The sequence below is a fragment of the Nipponia nippon genome, unplaced genomic scaffold, assembly GCF_047370975.1.
Source record: "Nipponia nippon isolate SJK-2023a ecotype South Korea unplaced genomic scaffold, ASM4737097v1 scaffold_1, whole genome shotgun sequence".
Taxonomy (NCBI): domain Eukaryota; kingdom Metazoa; phylum Chordata; class Aves; order Pelecaniformes; family Threskiornithidae; genus Nipponia; species Nipponia nippon.
Window position 1 is genome coordinate 23,876,691 of NW_028262290.1, and position 21,758 is coordinate 23,898,448.

Genomic DNA, 21,758 nt, shown 5'->3' on the forward strand with positions numbered 1-21,758 from the left:
GGATTCTCTCAACTGAATAATTTTATATAAGTAACCAGAAAATGGATACGAAAAATTGTTAAGAGGAAAGTCTTACTTAGTTCTGGTTTCATTTATAATTGCTTTAAGCATTGCCTTCTTTTTCCATGTGTTTATGAAAAGGTTTAAAGGACTTTTTGGGTGGTTGCTACAAAAGCAAGTGATAATTGGTTATGAAATATGGGCCACATTTAGCTAGCTTTCCACAAGCCTGGTCGTTCTTTCTCCCTCACACAACCGGAGGGAGTTACATCACTCGTAACACAAGTGCGAGTACTGTCACCTGATGAGTGGGGATCCTGCCTTGCAAGCTGACACTTGCCCAGTTGCACAGATCATAGTCACCCATTTGGGTTGCTCACCCATGGGCTGGGCATCACAGGCGTTTTGCTTGTATAAGAAAACATACGTCTTTTTTGAAAATGTGACAAGGGATGTACAGTACTCCAGTGTCTCTAAGTCTCTCCCTCCATGCACTATTACACCAGCGCACACTGTTTATAGCAACTCCTCTGTCGCTGGGGTGAGACAGTCCTTTATTAACCTGCTTTCCTCTTAACTTACACCTTGACTTCAGTGTCAACTGCAACTGTTTACTCTGGCTGAATTTGCTCTGCACAGATTACCGCATTAATGTAAAATTCAGTAGTTTTGCATATCCACCAACTGACATATGAAGGAAAACCACAGTAAATTTACCATCTCTGCTTCCCAGTGAAACTTGAAACTTGTCAGCAGTGGAAGTGGGCACAGCTCCTGTTTAGATTTATCATCCAAATTTCACCTTCTTTCTCACATGCTAAGACTGGCATTTTCCAGGGCTCTAGAGGAGTTAGGAACCCCCATCCACGACACTTCTCCTACAATCTGTAAAAATTTTAGTAACTCTTCAATGCCGGACTGCTGCTCAGCAAGTGGGGTGGCACAGGTCTCTAGTCTCCCACTCAGCAGGAGCTGGGTGTATATTAAAAAGAGAGAAGAAATGGCTTTGCTACCTCATAAACACTTTTTTTAGATTTAAATTCTTGCCGTATCTTGAATCAAGATGAAAAGTCCATTTTTCACCACCACTCAAGAAAACCAACAACATGGTTTCATTGAAATATTTCCTGTTGATAATTTTAAAATCTTTTATTTCAGTTTCAGTGTTTATCCTTAAAAAAACACCCAAGAAACAGAAACTGCATTATTTAAACTACGTAAGTGGGGTGTTTCTGACAATTTCAAATCTCTTCTAATGCAAGCACATGCTGAGTTTAGAGATTTGTCCAGTTTGACCCTGTTCTGCAAACAATTTCAGTGAACAGATGCTTCTGGTAAAAACAATTCATTAAAAAAATTCCCCAAACCTCTAATGTACATCACAGAAAACAGACACTGATCACTTAGTTATAAAAACCTGGCAAGCGATCTTCTTTTGCTTTTTTTCAGAAGCTTCAGTTTCCACAATCGCTCAGTTTTACAGAAAGCGGTTGTGCACATCCAGTTCTACCCTCGAGTAAACTTCTAAACACTTCTGGCTTTCCTCACTCTTTGTTTACCTTTTCTCTCTGATGCAGCCCCAGCGTATGGCTCCTGAAAGAACTGGAGCATTAGAGAGAGTCGAGACCACAGAGAAAACTGAAGAATCAATGCATAAAGCCACCAGTCAGCTTTAGCAATTGCTGCGTTCGAAGGGCTGTTTCTGACATACCTGTGGGGACTTGTGAGAGCGCCAGCTGTACTGGTGACTGTGGAGACTAGCCAGCAAAATATTTTCATCAGTATCCACCTGGCCAAACCGCAGTGTCTCTTGTGTGTCATTACAGATCACAAAATGGCTGAAGACCAACTCCTCTGCCTCAGGGCATTGGTTCTGAAAGGAAAGGGATATGAAAGCCAGTAAGCATCAGATTAATTGCAAGACATTTGGCAGCTGTCTGCCCACTGGCGACTGTTACAACACAGAAATGCTTCAAGATCTCTTGCCATTATCTTTGGTCTCACAGTACTCTACTCTGCAAAAACTAGTGTTTGGGTTGACAAAATATATCCTAAGACTTAACATATTTTACGTTATGTTTCTGTAATGCAAATCTCTAAAGATTTAAAATGACAATAAAAACTAGATTTCCTAACTGATGTAAAAGACTTCAACGAAATTAAATTCAGTTGGAAATGACATGTCACATAGGGCAGGTGGGGCACGACGGGCTGAGCAGAGAGGCATGAAGAGGTTTCTCCATGCTTGACAACTGATCTCACAGGCCAACAGGCTGCACTTCTTCTTCCCCAGCTGCTGCTTCAACTTCGAAACGTTGCTGTGGGTCAGCAGCAGAAGACTCTCTCTCTCCTGATACCACAACACTTAAAAAAATAACTAAAGAAAAAGCTGGAGACATGGGGGGAGTATTTTCACAGCTCCACGAGGCTAGTTTGAAAATGCATCATGCAATTTGACAGTCTAATAGGAAAAATCAAAAACTATCATGGGTTTTAAAAGTATTCTAGATTTTACAATACTTTTTCTCCTGCCTGCAGCATCCTTCCATCCCTCTCTTTCTGCTTTTCATCTGGTTGCTTGTCACTCTGTTGACACAATGAGACTATATGATAGTCGTAAAAATTACCAGAGCTACAGGTCTTCCGCCCCTGAAGGCACGAACTCTAATCCCCTATACGGGAGAGGTCAAAGTATGACTGACAATTTGATTTGGAGATCATCTCTCATATATTTCTGTCCTAGTCACTACTGGGCTGGCACCTTCCACTTACAAGCAACAATCTAGCAACCAGAACAATTACTCCAAGAAAGCAACATTTGGATAGTCTTCATGCTATTTAATGGGTGTAACACAAAGAATTAATCTTCTTGTGCTTTTTGTTACCTCTTTTTGACCCATCTTTCCTAGCACACACTTTTGACAATGCTTTATTGTTGGTTGGTTCTCTTCTCTCCACAATATAGCCCAGCTGCTCTTCTCTCATCCTTTCTTCCCATGACATCTTCTCTAACTTATGGGACCTCCACGGTCTTTGAGAGCTGATTCTGTTTCCCCTCCTTGCTCTCTCAATGGACCTTTAAATGGACATAATGAAGCTAGCACCTCCTCTGTCTATGATCATATGGGTCTTTAGTTCTTTGATAACAATGTGCCTGGAAGCCTGCAGAAATTCAGAGATCAAACAAGAGAGAGAGAAAAATATTTCCTCATAGATCCCTATGGATCCTTAGTTATCCATGAAAAAGAGTTTGATACATTGCTTGTAGCACACTGCTGGGTGATACACGTGGAACAGATTTTCTGAAAAGTGAAGTGTGCAAGGTATGTCCAATTTAGCATCATTGCATGTATGTTCACTACCATTATTAACTTCAGAAGAACCTAAGGTGCAGGTTGTGATTCCTTTTGTGACTGCATGTCAGAATGACTGGCTGGGAGTGTTTGTGTAAAAAATTATTCACCCTAGAAGTATTTAAGCATCAGAATATTTAGATTAAAGCCTCTCTCCAAATCTCATTAATTCTTCTGCATAAAATCAGGTATCTTCTGTGAAGCAAGAGTCAGCTGAGCATAGCCAAAATCTCACTTTTTCAAAGGAGTAAAACTCATTACAGAGCAATATGTCTGTATCGCATTCGGTAGCAGATCTGGGTATGCTAAAGGCTGACATTTACAGTGCCACTTCAGAGTGCAGAGTTTATTTTGGCATTTTCTAGTGGTGGATCTATGACTTTTTACTGTCAAGCTGCCATACCCACATACCCATAAGTCTACCACAAATACATATATTTTCCTGTTACAGCTTTGCAAAATGTTCTTTTTAAAAGGGAGGATTTACTATCCACAGAGCTCAGCATGTTGTTACAGTCAAACCTAGATATAACCCCAGGGGAATTTAAGAAAATTTTTTTACTCCAATACATTTTCTTGCTGATTACGCACAGACTGGAAGAACAACAGCAGAAGATGATGAACTTCCTTCTTTTTACCTCAGTAACTGACTAACTAACTTAGTTTCAAGTACGTTAACACAAACTGTAGGAAAAGAGAATCTAGCAAGTTTTTGGCATGCATAGAACTCCTAAATTGTACTGGGGGAATGTTATCCCATCAGGGATTATTAATAGAGTTGCACACGTTTTGATGCTGATGAATGACTGCCATTAATCATGAGTCGTAAATGCTAGATTTGCTGCTAGAATCCACTGCTTTTAACAGCAACACTTTTCAAAGTTAAGCAAAAGAGATATTTTAAGCTCCATTTCATAACAGTTCCAAAGTTTTAACCAAGGAAACATCAAGATTTGCTTAATAAGGTGTTGCTCCACACTGCCAGGCTTAAGAGAGAGCTACTGATGCCTCAAGTCTTGGTAATAACAGCTGACTAAAGGATCATCAAGGAAGTCTGGGGGTGCTTTAGCTCAGTATGGCAACTACGCACTGTACAGGCAGGGTTCTAGGCAACTCTTATTCTCCTTGCAGTAAATGCAGGAGACTTTTCCCAGACAGAGTACCACCCATGCTTCTTGGTCCCTGGGGAGCTGCAGCAGCTCCCTGCACCCAACACAGGGTAAATTTGCTGCTGAAGTCTGACAGCAGAAGCTTCTAGGGTAAGCAGAAAGGGACCAAAAAAAAAATCAGCAGAAGGATGGAGTGAGGAAATCTTGATTGGTAAAAGAGTGTAGAGAAAAGAGACATAATAAAAACAAATAGAACTGGGCCATTTGTGTGGCAATGATGCTGAAGCGGTGAATGATGACTCCAGGAGCTGAAAACACCTAAGTGTGGATTAGGAAAAAAATTCCCTCTCTGAATTAAAACAGCAAATCAAAAGAATCAGCAAAAGATCAACAGCCTGAATCAGATACAGATTAAGGTCAGTTCCTGGGGGACAATTTCCTGCCCCTCGTTATATCATTTTTCAGCTGTTCTTTTCTCTCAGAGAGGCCTGGAAAGTGTCTCTCCTTTATTGGGCTTCCAAATATTTTGTGAATTCTATTCAGAGAGGGGAAAAACATCCCACATAATACTAGTCACCAGGCTTTCCCTGTCTCTGGGCTTTCTGCTCATGTCTCAGCTCACAGCTATTTCAAAGCATTTCTGGATCTGGGAAAAAAAAAAAAAACAAACATAAAAGCCTAGGCCTCTTTATATGCACAAAGGTATTTTCTGTGTGCTTCACAAGCTACCGAAGACCTGTGCAAGCCTTCTCTCTCTCTCTCTCACACGCACATACACACACACTCTCTCTCTCCTTAGTACCTAGTAATGTTTTTTGGACAGAAAGTCTTTAGCAATTTCTTATCTCCCTCAAAGTTCCTCTAAGGGAAAAGAACATTTTCCTTCCGATTGTTTAAACTTCATTCTCATGGCAGTATCCTGACATTATCAGCCAGAAAGTTAAATTGAACCTACATGCAAGTTTTCTGTACCTTTTCCCTTTGTTCTTTATGCTTATAGTAGAAAGATGGGGAAACTACCGTGATCACAGATGTCACTCCGACTGATCCCAGCTCATTAAGCAAACTTCTGCAACTGCCAATAGAAAGGTTAAGCACCATGCGGACCTCAAGGAAAAGAAGTTCTGATGGTTCAAAACAGGTTTAAACAGGAGCTTTTATATCTTCTGAGGGGTTTAGGAAAACATTTGCAGTGCGAAACCACAAAGGAAGATTTTTTTTCCCAGGAATACTCACTTAGTACCATACCTGGGGAGCTGTTTTCTCAGCTGACCCTGTGTCTCTAGATACCACAAAGCACTAATGCTCTAAAACAATTTGCGAAGGCTTAAATGCCCAAATAAAGGGGAAAAAACCATCCCCCCATGTATATTCACAGGAGACATGCATTTTCTATCTCACTTGATACTCTGCATGTTATTATTAAATAATAAAATTAAATTAATAACAATCTAGAAGTTCCCTGTCCAGTTATTTGATTATTAAAACCATTAATTTAGCTTTGCATTTAGATGGGCATTAGCCTGTTACTGCTTGTATTTAAACAGGGATTTCAGATTAGACAGTGAAATATTTCAAAAGGGGAAACTGTTTTTAAAAAGTGCTAATCCTCTCAGATTTTCAGCATGTGACTTAGAAGTATAAAGCAAGTTGTATGCCTGGTGTTTTTTAGGCTTAATCTACTTTCAAAATGTTCATCGTTACTTAAACAAAAAAAAAAAAAAAAAAAATCAGTCCATATCTAGGAAACAAAGACACTGACAGAGGCTTCTGTTAATCCTGAACTCTTGACCTAAAGGTGCAGGGCTAAATTGCTTCATGCTTCATCTGTCTGTCCACTGACTACAACATCACTTGTTTCAGATATTAATCCAGTAAAAAATATGTGGAGAATTCAAATAACCTTTCCTGCTTATTAAATTCATGCTTCTAGTTGGCAGCATTTATATTGTATTTTATGTGAACTGCAAACATCAAACAATGCTTATCATTGAGAAATTCGTTCCCTCCCTGTGCAGTGCGTGCCACCCCCCCAATCTGGAGGTAAAGCCACATACAAAACATCTTGGTAACAATTAATTTAATAAGCCGTTTTGAACCCACTTGTGTGTTAACTGTTCCCTAATTTCAAAGCGATGCAAGTTTTTAATCTCGAATACTCAGGGCTAGATACCCACCACATCAGAACATGGTGGCAAGTACCCTTGACATGAGAGGAAACGAGAAAATTACAGCAACAATTACAGAAGTATATCCTCCTGTGGCTCATGTTAACATTGCCAAATCCATGTATAAATCAGTACCAACTATTCATAGAATGTACCTGTCAGCAATATACTATGCAACATATGGCTCTACTTAATCAAATATACAATTCCATTTTTTTTCAACTCAATATATTCCTTCAAGGCACAGAGTAGTCAGTCAGTCATTCACACTGTGATGTGGTTTAAAACATTTAAATATTTATGCGCCATATTTTATTTATATGTATAGCTATGTCTGAGAGATTTTTTTTTTCCATCCTAAGAGGAAACTGACCTTTCTGAAGGCCATTTTGCAGTAGTTGCCACACATGTCTTAGATGAGGGACTAGTACTAAGTCAGAAATATTTTGGGTTTAAACAGCCTACCAAGGACTCTCTTATACTTTCTATGTTTGTTTTTTATTAAAAGCATTGTTCAAAATATGACAAAAAACAGAAATTGGAGCTACAAAGATTTTTGTTCACATTGATATTTGAGCCAGCTGTAAAGATTTAAATCACACTAGATCTTGTTTTATGAATGTCCTTTTGCAACAAGAAAACCATGGAATGCCCTTAAAAAAGAATTTTTTGATATAAAACAGATGTTTTATCCTTTTTTGGGGGCTTTGTTATTGTAGTGCCATGATAGGTAATTAATTCCCAGGCTCCACATAGGTCTTCAGGCAGATGAAGAGAATGATTTGATTTCAAGGCTATAGTGGAGTAAGGGAATTACAGGCCTTCGAGGGGTCATTGCAGAAGCAAGGTTCCTTACGCTGGAACGGGCTTCAGCCATTAATGCTGCTTGCACAGAATGTAATGCGAAACTAGTGTTGAACTTCAATAAGGAGAGAAGTAGTAGCTGGAAACAATATGCTGTACCGCTCAGACTGCGCTGTGCTCACATATCATGCGTCACTCACCTTTTCATAAACTAATGCAATATTATGCATTTCAAGACCAAGATTCTGATTATTCTGATATAAATCCATGTAGTTTCACGGAAACTCAAGCAGTTCTGTCTACATTTACCTTTACACATAGCATTTGTAGTCTCCTAATTTTCATTGCTATCATGGAATTAACGTTTATTAGTAAAAAACACTTTTAGTGTAAATTAAAGCTTTTACATCTTGGAATATTTTTAATGAATGCAGTTGGTATTCTAATTTGCTATTAAATTAATCACAATAGCTACTTCTTTCTCACTATTGTATTTGCATACCTGCTGCCAAGCTTGAATTGCTGTATTTAGAGAATGAAGTGCATATTGGCCGAAGTTGATGAAAATGGGGTCCACCATTACTGTGCAGTCCAATAGCCTTCCTACTGTGCTGCTGGAAATAGCAACCTGTCCCCAGATTTTGAAAGGTTTCACAACACTCTGCATAGTCACGTTTCGGCACTCCAAAAGTTTACAGTCGGCTTGAGTTGAAAACTGGATCTCCTGGAACATCGACTCATCACTCCACTGACGAAGATATACATGAGGCTCATCAAAGGAAATGACCATGTATTCTAGTTCAGATGGCATGTTCTTATCAGATAAAAACGGCTGAAGAAACTTTGGTGGTGCTGAAAAGTAAAAGAACAAACAAGACTACAACATCACTACTGCCACATTCTGTATATTTTTGTAAATTGTGTTTTATCTGCTTGTACATATGATGAAACCAAGTAAAGTTCATAAAAGAGTTGACATTTCTGAAATCGGAAATTAATCCTGTTCACACTGTTTATTAGATGTAAAATAGAACTGTAATTAATAGCAGCTGCAAACAAAAAGTATCTGCAAACCAAAATCTTTTCATGGTAAATAGACCAGCCAGCCAATCTGCTTTATCTGCACACTGCACAATACTTCAGATTGCCATCTATTTGGAGCAGAGACCATATTTCTGTGAGAATTTTTGCTATAGTAGATGTATATGATATTCCACACATAGCACATTACGAATACAATAAAAATTAGCAAAATAATATTTGCTGACATGTGACCGTGCAGGCTAACAGGCTCCACAATGAAAATTGTCTTTGCTGCAAATATAGAGAGTTCGAGACCACAAACCCACTGAGATGCGACATATTACCCCATAATACTAGAAATTAAACAAAACAGTATCCCGAGACTAAAGCATGAGAAATACATCATAAAAAAGATTTTATCGTGTTCACTGAAGTCTCAGTCCTGCAAAGTGCTGAACACTGTGGCAGCAGACACTGCAAGGCACGTACACCACTTGTGTAACATTAAGCATGCAAGTATTTCCATTGATGTTATTATTTATGTTGCTGGAACTACTCACATGCTTAAAATTAGCATATGCTCAAGTGCTCTACAGATTTGGAACCAAAACACTCATCACTTTCCAGGATCAAGCCCTATTATTCTACAAAAGCATAATGGATACAATAAGTTTTGTGCTCCCTTCTCGTATAACATAGCACAACACAGCCCCAAAACTTAAGGCCTTTAGGTGCTATAACAACAGCAGCATCAGCATAAACTCAGTTGCTGTTGAAAAATGAAACAGCTGGGTTTGATTTTAATCTGATTTTTGCTTTTTCCAGTACGTGTAATTTTAAAGATTGAGCATGTGGAATTGGAGCGTAGTAGTGAGGAAGATTATGTACTGATAAAGGTAGCCGACAGATAAGAAATTATTTGCTAGACGTTGAGTGTCAGTCTTGGTATGATTTGATTATGAATATATTGTAATACTTGCAGTAACACAAAAATTACTCACGAAGAAAGCTGTCCCTGTCAAAATTATCTAAGATATTTGCTCATCTTCCATGGAAAGCATTCCTGGCATTTGAAAATCAGACAATAATCTAAAGATCTCTTGGAATGTATTTGCCATTAATGCAATGACAGAGCGCACTGAACAAAACCAGATGTAGCTCCAAAAGTGATCATAATTGAAATAACAGTTAAATCTGCAGTTCTCAGAGCTCTTCCAAGGAATTCTTACTACAGGGGTTGCAAAATCTTCAGATATTTTAATAGTACTGTTAATATGCTGGAAAATTTAAAAGATCAAATTCATTCACTAAGATGGCTCAAAACTGAAGTGGCACCTGCTGTCACTAATCAGACTACGAAAACCGGACAGCTTCTACAGTTACCCATTCCGGAGGGAGGAAGGGGGCTGATCAGCCAGCCCCACTGCCTACCGTATGTACTTTCTCAATGCACAGAAGTCATCAGTTTTACCCTGAAGTCTGTACCACCGGTGGCTGTTGGTGACAATTTATTTGAAGAATGCCTGTTTGAATGAGGAAATGGGGACTACAGACAGCAAACCAGTGATTAAGCAGCATGTATGAACTATATGCTTTTATTATTCTACATAAAGGAGTACATACCTGTGCCTAGTTGATCAAGATGATGGCAGAGGTGGACTTCCAAATAAGTAAATTGGATCAACACACTTAGTGACGGCACAAACCAAGGAGTAAAACAGGAGTCAACCCTGGTACAGGCTGCTAATGCCGTGGGGGTTACAAGCTGATCGCACGCGCTTTGTGAGCCAGATTCACTTTCTGAGCTGCAGAAGGCAGATAACAAAGTGGTAGTTCAGCAATTCCAGGATTTTATCGCTTTACAGTAAGACTTGACCATGTGCCATGTAGGTTTTCTGATACAGCCAATGTCATTGTTCTCTTTCAACTGTTAATGGTAGTGTATGTACTTTTTCCCAAGCAGAACATCGCAGACAAGATTGCAATCCAACAATGCTTTTATCACACTGCACTTTCAATTTACAAACTGAAACACTTGAACCACAGGAGCAAAGAATTATTTACAGAAAATAAGAAAAAAACACCCCAGGTATCTTTAATTGTTGAAATAGCTAAACACAGTACATGGCCATTAATAAAGCTATAAGAACGAGCTGAAAGTTAACCTGGTCAAAAGAATTATTTTTTTTCATTTTATTTTAAGGAAACCAACTTCCAACCATCAAACTACTTCTATACATAAACCCTGTCCCTGTAAGCTTTCTTTCCTTTGCCCTTCTCATTCTACAGTCATCATTTAAAAAGAATCTCTGAGTGTTATAAGCTCAGCCTGGAGCCTTTTACTAGCACCTATTACAACATATTAACTATACATTTAAAATGCCACCCCACTGATTTTTTTTTTCCTAGCCGTGCTCCTGACACCATGAATTTCCAAGCATTATCTTTCAGTCTCTTGAGAGAAATTAACGCTACATCACAATTCTATAGGTTGCTAAGACACCACTGAAGTACAAATAAACTTTCTAATTTAAGCCAAATCTATCCTTAATGTTCCTTATTCTCAATCCCTTTGCAGTTTGGTGCTAAAGAGTTTTAGTTTAAAAGCATAGACTTGATTCAAGAAAACTAAGTCCACATCCTCAGCCCAATACTGCTTTTATTTTTAAAATAAAATTTAGCAGAGGATTAACTAAGGCCAACTTACTATTTTTGTCAGAAAGTCATTAGCTTTTATAAAGCACGGTGAATAGATTTCCATTGATATTTTAAAGATATTTTAAATTCAAACACAAATTTAAATTCGAACATTGGCTTTCAAAGCAACATGTCTTATGCTTTTAGGACCACATTTTTTTACGCACAAATATAGTAGGCACTTGAAATGTTCAGCTGCAAATGCATAGAATTCCATGGATAGGTAAATTTATCAGTATTATTTTGTGTTATGGTAACTAGCCAGTATAGTATTTATTTATGGAGCTTAAACCCAACTTTAGATTTGTGGCCATAAATCAAAATACTTATGTAGCAGTAAAACTCAACTAAAATTAGCTAATTATCAAAGAATCAAGACAGGATATCATGAATGGATTAGGTCAGTGAAGGATGAAAGATAGATCACTTAATCAGATTTTTAGCTGCTTTCCTGCGCTCCTTTACCTCTTCAAATTGCCTGTTTACATTTCAAAAACGGTGTTGTAGGCCTTTTGAGAACTGGCCTCTTTGGAAACAAAACTATTCTTTGTGTTCACATGATAAAACATCTATGGGAGTGGACTAGAGCCAGAGAAATGGGATGCTTTTCTTTGCTCTGCCATGGATATTCCTTAGATTGTTGGAACAAACATGGAAGCAAATCCAAAAGCCACCAAAATTCATATGCTGATTTAGACGATTAAATAATTTTGAGTCTGTGAAACTGGTTAGTTCTCTCAGAATAACTGTCAACATTTTAAGAATTTTTGCTCATTGCATTTGATTAGAAACAGAAGTTCAAGGACATATGGAATGAAAATACAAAAAAAGGGTAAAAGGGTGCAAACAAATGTTAACCAAACTATGAGGAACTTGAAAAAAAAAATAATTACACTTTGATATTCTGAATTAAGACTTAATTCTCACAAACAGCTATAACACCAACGGCAGTAAAAAGGAAGAACATTTATTTCTGAAATTTGAGGTTTATTCTGAAATTATAAATTTCTTTACCTCGGAAACCTATTCCCTGAGTCACCTATCAGTGACTCAGCATTTCTATTTCCTCGGATATGTTTTTTTTGGAGACGGATATTTTCAGAAAAAACAAGCAAAACTCTCCAAATTCTTATTTAGTCAGATTTTATATACCTGCTTTTTATTTATTGAGCATTTTACTGTGATGGGACCTTTGTAATTTCTCATTCATAACCACAATGATTACATGGCAACATGACATGCTTGAGGAAATGTGGCAGGAGCTTCACACCAGGGAAATAACTTAAAGCATTTAGCCCTACTTTGCTCTGATTTTTCTGCCCCACAAGCAGCAGATCAAGCAGAGATAATCTCCTGGAACTCCAAATGTTGGGAACAAAATGATTCCAAACTGCTTTCTGTTTCCTCATGGAGAGTCACCTGAGAAACCAAAAAGGCCCACCACTGAAATGATTCCCTAACAAACTTCAGAGTTCAACCACATGCTTAAAAAGCTAACCAGAGAGAAGCAGCAAATGAGGGTGGGACAATGTTGCTCCCTGGGACAGAACTGGCCTTGCATCCTCTCCCGTAGTAGGGGGGGACAAGCGCCGGCAGAGGAGGACTGAGAGGAGCAGGACAATGTGGGCTAAACCACATTTTAGAAGGGAAAGTCACTCTACAGAGAGCTCACCTTCTAGAAATCATCTGAAAAGAAATGCAGCGAGGATTCTTTCATCACTGTTTTCCTGTCTGACCAGACTTTGTTCAAGCGTTATTGTTTTATCTGTGAAGGGGTCCATTTGATTTTTACTCAACCAGAAACCATATCCAGAATTATAGCCCCCATGTTGTTATGAAAATAAAAATACAGCAACAGTGTAAACCAGTTACAGTACAAAATATACTTAGAGCATCATCCAGATTACTATAGTATTGCCTTAAAAAAGAACTGTAATAAGAGATTGTAATATCGAGTGAACAGTTTTTAAAGGGGGACTGTAGTCCTTACAATCACTACCACGACCCTCCGATTTTAAATTAAACCCCATATACACTTTTTGCCTAGGTAGACTTCCGTCAGACCTTTAGCACTGCTACTTTCTCCTTTTACATTGCATTGAGCACAGAAATCAAAGACACAGTCCTTCATCATATGCTGTGCACAAACAGAAAAATAAAGCAGTGTTAGCTGAAATCCCAGGAAACTTTCTATTAGGTCTTGGTGAACAATAGTAGGAACATTAATATCATAGAGGTAGATCTGATTGTGAAATCAAAATTCGTGCATCAAATGAATACAGTATCAAAAAATCCCACATTCTCTTGGCTGCTTTGGAGCTACAAAATGCAGTGTGGACTGTCCGTAACTTTTCAGCTGGGGAGAAAAGGAATAACTAGCTTCTACTGCTTTGTGTTTGGCACATCATGCTGAGGGATGGGTGTAGCAAAACCAGAGGAAATTCTAAATAAAACTGACCTGACTTTAATACCAGAAATTTCTTTTTTAAATCCTGTGAAATATCAGAATTTTTTAAATGGAAAATACCTACATTCAAAATCATTATATATTATAAAGTATGATAGCTTTACATCATGCAAAGCAGTTCAAGTTAAATATATGGCAACTGGGAACAATGACTTAACAGTGACCTGCACTATTCTTGTTATTTTAAGACTGGAATATTTAAACCGAAACTGCCATTTGTGATGAAACCACAACATGGGAAAATATCCACTGGGAAAAAGAAAGAGACCACTTAACTCATTTAATTTATGACTCAAATGCTGGTCTGAACCCAAATTGTTAGAGGTCAAAATCCAGTACATCATATACTTTGAATAAAAGCTAAAACAATTAGCAAGAAACATGATCATGATTCCTCACTTTAATTTTTCAAAAGTAGCAATTTAAGGCTTATTTAAAAGTTTTTGTACTTGTTTCACGGTTTGTATCTTAAGGTATTTTCAATTACTATTTCAAATTAGTATGTCAGTAATTATAAAAATACCGTTTACATTAGACGGGAGATGCACAAATATATAAACCATCTTGTAACGTAACTCATTTAAGCAGAGAATGATAAACCCTTCCTTAACCAAACCAGGCAGGGGCTTTAGTATCTCACCACCCAAACAGAGCTTTAAATAAAAGTAATTTTGATTATTATTTGCTAGTCCTGCAACACGAAAATGCAACCTATAAAAATAATTTATTCTATGATAATTTCCTTTAAATCCCTTATTTTAAGGACTTCCATAAACAGTCATTTATGCCATATACGATTCCTTCCATAGACACTATACTAAATCCCCAAGGGGATGCTAAATTATTTCACTTAGGACTTCAGATGTGTTGATTCATTGAATAAACATTCATAAATGTTCATTCAAACATTATTCATTCATTGAATAATGAATGGTCTACAAAGTTCTTAAAATAAACAACATACACATATATACTATGTCCTTAACCAGATAGCTCCTTGATTTTTATACTTCTAATTACTTCTTGATCAATCTCAGGAAGAGCTTGCATACCATAGGATTTGGATCATGGCATCTCTGCATATTCCCGTATTCATTGTTGGTTGATATACTTCAGCCTGCCAGCTACTGCTCAACATATCAGCTGGATCCACATCTTCTCACAAACGTTATTTTACTGTCACATGAGCCACCTAAGTTTTATACTTTATAACTGATGTTAGGAATCAGTAATAAAGTACTTAAAACACAAGGGATCAGCTCTCTGGTATTAACAATTAGCATATCACAGAGGTTAACACAAAAAAAAAAAAATCCTGCAGAATCTGAAGGAAAAAAATATTATCATTGAGCGGCAGCTGCATGCATATGGCAGCTGTTAGAGTCTGACCCAAAATACAAGACCACACTAAGAAAATAAACTTGAACAAGACTAAGCATTTTTATACTTTACAATTAATAGTGAATTAAATTTGCTAATCAATCACACAGTTACAGCATTTATTTAATGTCAAATCATCATGAGTCTCCAGGAAAACCGAGATTCAACTTTTATACAGTCTTCACTTCTTGCTGTCAGTTGCAAATACCCTCAGCCTTGAAGTTTTCTGGTCTAACACTGGGCACTGGCTTTAAGCACAGCTTGTTGTGGCTCTTCTCGCAAGTCTAAGATCTCATGTTAAACACTTGCTTTAGGAACAAGCCTAACATTAAAATTTACCATGACATGGGGCAGTCTCTCTCTAAAACCAAAAAAGTTTGGGATTTTTTGGTCAAGTAGAATCCAAGAATACATTTTAGAATGCTTGGTCACAAGAAAATACCCATACTGGTAGCAATATGTTTGTTTGACGAAGATAGAACCACAGTTTCAGCAAAGTTACTGCCAACATGGACTTCCTATGCTACTAGGGGTCTAGAAAGGTTGGCCTTCTCTGCAGGTCCACAGTATCTGTCACCACCTCCCAAACAAGGCTTCCCTTTAACAGAACGTGATCCTTTAGGGCTTAACCGTTACCTTAAACTTGTTCTGTAGCTGTAACTATATGTATTTCGGTGCTCGTGAACTGTCTCAAACTCTGGTCGGTGACATGTGACTGGCATGATTTATTCTGTCTCCAAGAAACACCATAGGCCAAAGCCTCACCTCTGAGGAGCTGCTGCTCTTTTTCTGACCCATTAAGTTTCTCTGAGAAGGATCACTCCAACCTGGTCAGGACTACTTCTTCCACACCAGTCCTTCCTGCAGTCATCCTTAAGAAAGCTTACAGTACAGCCTTGTTTGAAGCTAGTATAAAGAGAGACCAGTTTGAATTCCTATCTGAAACTGTGGCTGAGGCAGGGAATATAATCTTTTCTCTTCTCTGACTGAAATCAGAGGTTTTCCTCATGCATCCCTCAGGTTTATGGCTTCTGGATGGAGTTCACCCTGACCTACACGAATCTTTAACTTTCCATTCTACTGTTGGTTCATGTAGGTGTAAACTACACCTCTGAAAACTATTATAAATTCCTCAAGTCACCAAAAGCATCAGGACTAGTGACCCTGCAGTCTCCATGCACGTGCCTAAGGAGCTGACAGTTCACCTTCCCTTGCCTTCCTTCTTTCTCTTGTGTTTATTGACCTTCAAATGCTTCAGTAGTGCAGTGCATGTTTTTTGCTGCCTTTTTTCCTTTCCTGCTATCCCTATTCAGTGAACTGCTAATGCTTCAGTTCAATTCCCATTCTTTCAGTTGTAGTTTCTGCTTTAGCTTGATGTGTAGACACACAAACTGGAGGACGTAGTGCTTCGAATATCATTGCTGTGGACAGAGCAATTCTCTTCCTTGGAGTCTTCTGGTACCTCAAGGCCATTAGGATATTTCTACCCCTTTATAACTTGACACACTGGTACCACTGAGGATGGTCACTGGTGTGGAGCTGAAAACTCATGAGTTTAGACCTTCAAGGCAAGTGAATTCATGTTGTGCTGTAAAATGTTTCTGATGTTAACCACAGTCCAAACTGGTTTTGTATTTTTTTTTTTTTACTTATTTGTATTTCATATTAACCCTAGCCTTTTTCTGAACAATTACAACTCATTAGCTTATCAGAGCTCCCTGAATGAAACATTGCATACAGTGATGAACCCTACTTGAGCAGAAAACAATAAACATGATTACAGTGCCAAATGCCTTGATGAAAAAAATCCACTAAATTTCACTACTTCATTTTCAGTTCCCACCGAGTTCACATTTCTGTGGTGTTAAGCTGACCAGGAAGGCAATTTTGCCAAGGTCCCACATTCAGAGGAATTAACCTTGTCTAAAGCACTTAACTTCTCAATGATGAAAATGCATTCTTTCACAATTAACATCAAGAAATCATTTCCAACCTGATACTATTAATGGAAACCAGATGTTTAATTTTTTTCATTGATTTTGTTAGCTATGTTCGTATTTCCTGATTTCTCTGAATTCTGTAGCTTCACTTACATATATGTGGATGCTACACACTCATCCCAGCATGTGTTCATACACAGGCACCAACAATCAGCAAATACCAGTGCTCCAACAGGGTCATTCTGGGTTTTCTGCTCTAACTATAAAACGTTAAGAAGGTCTTCGAAAGCAATTCCACTGCTGTTTGTGGAGGGAACTTGTACTCATTTCTTCTTACTCTACATATTAACCAAAACTGAATGAATGCAAATAGAGTGAAAATCTGTCATTGTACATTGTTTTCAGCTGTAAACAAAATGAAAAATGGATCCCTACTGTTTGAAAACACTGATTAAATTTTTTTATTCTTAGCATAGTAAGCAAGCTGTGTGAATAATAATGTAATGCTCTTGAAGTACTAAAGTTTTGTTTAATATATCTAAAATAGACACTTGGCTTATTTTAGTCATTGACTTGCACTGAGGACAGAATAAAGGTGATGTACGGGGGCTGCATGGAAGAAGGTTTACTGCTATGTTATACAATGGATTGCGCCTCAGCCTTCTTTTGTTAATTAGCTAATTTTACTGCCTTGTGCAGCTACGAGGTTGTAGGATATGGCCTGTTTGTCTTCACTTTTCAGTAATCCTTGCATTCAGAAAATTGATGAATATGATGCTGCCAGGCTGCCTGTAAATGTAAGCGAGAGGTCTTTTTGGGTACACTCCGTGCCCTTGCGTGAAGGTGAACTACCGCCTGAAGCTCATTTAAGACCAGCTACTCTTACCACATATGAAAACAGTATCTTATTTCCTAAGTCTCTTGAAAAAGATCTCTCAAGAGTGTAGCATTAGATTTCTGTTTTTCCCTCCTCCTTTAAAATTACCTTTGGTCATCAGCCGTATTCTGACTGCTGTTCAGGACAATCCTCCAAAGATCGGAGGCTATGAGCTCTTTCTGATCATTCACAAGGTTGATGCTGGGCAGCTGTAGTTCACAAACTTTGCTTTCTGATAGACTGAATTCCCGGAATGCAACAAATGATTTCTGAAGCTCATCCCAGTACTCCAAGCTGCAAGGAATCTGTGATAAAAGGGAGAAGGCATAATTACTTTATGCTTGATTCCAAATATAATGGGATTTACTGTACACGCTAAGAGTGCAAAACTAACTAAACTAAATAAAAGTAAGGTATCATATAGAAAATCAGAATTGTAACCGTTACTCAGATTCTGTGCTGTTTTGACTTAAATTAAAATATTTTTAGAACTTCACTGCAGTATAACACTTCAAACTTTCTTGTACTAGGTACAGAAATAGCTACTTGTTCCACAGTACCCAGCAATAACAAAGACATTTCAACTAATCATTATTTGTATTATGCAGCCAAAAAATCCATCAGATGTCATCACATCATGGTATCAAGGACATTCTAATCATCATTAAATTTTATTTTGCTTGAATGAGCTCTTTTAATTTAATTACATAACAAAATATCAATTTATTAATTACCCATTTATTGTCATATTAAAATGATCAAAGATGCAGAGTAAAAATGATGACAGACAACGCAATGCCTTGTGGTGGGCCAACACATGAATAAAAATCCTGGGACAAATCACGAAGTACTTGTAATCACATGATCTTTCCTTTCATGGAATATGCTATTTAGACAACTGTGTGATTTTGAAAACCCAAACCCAATAAATACATAGTATCTTGAGTTTAATCACATCCCTAATTTTAAGTCTGTAAATAACCCACTTGGATTATTCCTGGATGCACTGAACTGGAGAGAATGTTATTAGAGACATTTCTAAAGAAAACAGAAAACAAATTTTAATAAAAGCATAGACTTTAAAGGAGTGTGCCTTAGGCCTCCTTTTTTTTTTTTTGGTAATAGCATGAAAGTGAATGAGAATATGAATTTAAAACAAATGCAAACTCGGTAAGATATGAAGATTTTAGAACTAAGATACAGAAATCCACAGTTATGGCACTTGTACATGCTCAAGAAATACTAAAAGTCAAGTCGACATAAAGCAAATAGTAAAAAAATGCATATGTATGTGCTATTACCTTTTTTATCCCTGTGTGTCTGTGTGTAGACATACATATATAAATAACCGGGAAAAAAGTAAGAATGTGGTAGAGATGCAAATATATCTAGACACAGCTAGGAAAACCTCTATAAGTATTCTTCCCTGTTACTCAGTAAGGACTATAATGCACACTGAGGCGACAGCAGGCTGATTAATTAACAGGAATGAAGGTTTAGAAGGAAAATTCAGGGAGCTCAGTGGTTCAAGCTGGGGAGGGCAAGGGAACATAAATAATCACCAAAGAACTCTGGAAGAATTAACATGTGGAACCACAGGTCCAGAAACATGGATTTTTACTACATCTGTCAAGTCACAATGATACCCGAAGACTGAAAAAAACAACGACAGTCACTAAAATTTTTTTAGGTCAGGATGGAGGGAAAAAAAAAGAAAAAAGTATCTGATAACTGTCAGCAAAACTCTGATGCCAGTAACATGTGTAACAGAGTAGCACAGCAATATCAATCAGGAGTGCCAATTTAATTTCAAAGGCTAAAGTCTGAGAAAAAGGGATTAATTTAACATCAAAAAGCACATGTCATATACATAAAGATAGAAACACATTTGTTTATAAGCTGAATATTCAGTTGGAAATGTTGAAGATATGTAAATGTCAGCTGGAAAATTATGAGGCAGTATGATGATGCCTGGCAAAAGCAAATGCCATCCTGAGAGACATCAAGTGAGATACTTCCAAAAGCAAGGGACAACTATTAATTGACTTGTATAAGACACCAGTGGGGCCTCATCTGGAATATGACAATATTTCCAATTATTCGTGTTAAAACTGTATTAACTGTATTAACTCACACTGGGATCTGTGCAGAGTTGAGGACCAAATGAAGGAAAACAAAAGGAACATGATTGCTCTACCCAGACACCTCAGGAGATAAACAGTTAATAGAGGAAAAGGTCTATAGAAATTATGGGTCAAAACTGAGTTGCTCTATGAATAAAGCGTAAGGCTAGAAACCCAAACAGAAAAAGAGAGGGAGGTTCGAGGACAGCCTTGGTGCTCATGACAGCTGCTTTTAAAAGCTTGATTTGTTAATAAGATGGAGACAGTAACGAGCATTGCCCTGATGGAAGGAGGCTGGGCTTGATGACCCAGAAAACATCTTTCTTGGTTCTGTGTTGCTAACTCTACAATGGTGCTGTGCACAACAGCAGCAATATGAAATATTACATTATTGTGTTTGTAGCCATCTTTCAAAGTCACACTGTATTTATTCTTTTTGCTCTTAGTGTCACTACAGAGTTTTATATTTCTTCAAAACTTCTCAGTGTTGAATTATTTTAACCTTTAATGTCTGTGGACAAACTCTCAAAATTGCAATACCCCAGTAATGTTCCTACCCTTCAATTATGGATATACCCAAGGAATTCCCCTGTGTTAACTATGAACACATAAACAGCAACTTCCATCATCCGCCCTTTCATACTACACTGTGGAGTCATTCACACTCACGTACTTCTTTTCTAAACCTCCACAGTCTCCATTGGTGATAAAAAATTTGATTGTATTTAAAATATTTCAATACTTATCATATTTCCTATAGCATAAGGTCTTGGAATTATGTCATTACAAAAGGATCTGTATAATTTCTGACAAAAGGTTGCAGCCTTTCATGGTTGCACAGGTACTTCTACATACAGTAGTATTTATTTCTGCATATTTTTAAATCTCAGTCCTTAAAATACCTTGAGATTTTTTAGGAGTCTGATTCAATATATTTGAATACTTGGTTCGGTCTTGTGCTTCCTATTGCCTATCAACACGTAAGTTTTCTTTTCTTGTCAATGCTGCTGAGTAACGTGTGCAACAAAAGTCTTGTAAATCTACCCTATTATTTAGGATATTTATTTCCTTTAGATTACATCTCACAACAAAACTTTTTTTTTTTTTAATATGCAAGTCTCCCTAATGAGAATCTCACAAAACTAGATCAGAATGGCAAGTGGTGGACATTTTAAAAGAGGCTAATCAAGGTGATGAATTATATTCCCACTAAGATTAATGAGTTGGAAGAACAAGTTAAAGAGCACAACAAAAGAATTCCGTAAGTGGCACTACAATACAAAAAATGTAAAACTATTAGTAAGGCTAGAGGAAAGTAATATAAAGAGATTGAAAATAAAGACTGAAAATAAACGCAGATCAAAACTTGAAAAAAAACTAAACCAGATTTCATATAAATTGTTAAAAAAAAAAAAAAAAAGTAGGTACTTCAATATTTCCACCTACTCAGTAGGTGGTAGAAATATTGAAACTTATCTTGAGGAAAAGATGGCAAAGTAAAATGATTAAAACAATTATTATTCCATAAAGAAGTAATAACTCCTCTTCAGGCTCTGGTATAACCTAACATAGTGTATTTCCCTTTTAGGAAATTCATGGTAATCTCTTAAGAGAATTATGAAGAATTTGGAAAGGCAAAGGAATGAGTGCTGGACTCAGGAGTATGAGTAGCCAGAAAGAACATATCACCTAACAATTAAAGCAGGCTGGTAAGCATGTTGAAAAGATTATTCCTCTTTATTTTTGCTCATGAATTTTTTCCTGTGTTGTAACATGTCAAGAAATCTACCAGAGCAAGAGACAGTATGTTTCAAGAC

General features: G+C 37.3%; 1 protein-coding gene across 7 annotated transcripts in view; it reads right to left on the minus strand.

The window, feature by feature from the left end:
* VPS13B (vacuolar protein sorting 13 homolog B) overlaps positions 1-21,758 on the minus strand; it is a 483,190-nt gene that overhangs the window by 45,673 nt on the left and 415,759 nt on the right. For all 7 annotated transcript variants that reach the window (XM_087749030.1, XM_087749012.1, XM_087749022.1 and 4 more), the window contains 4 exons: positions 17,927-18,123; positions 10,081-10,262; positions 7,937-8,286; positions 1,712-1,873 (listed from right to left, as the gene is read on the minus strand). In XM_087749030.1, coding sequence (XP_087605156.1) covers positions 1,712-1,873; positions 7,937-8,286; positions 10,081-10,262; positions 17,927-18,123 — 891 coding nt within the window. The remainder of the gene's footprint in view (positions 1-1,711; positions 1,874-7,936; positions 8,287-10,080; positions 10,263-17,926; positions 18,124-21,758) is intronic.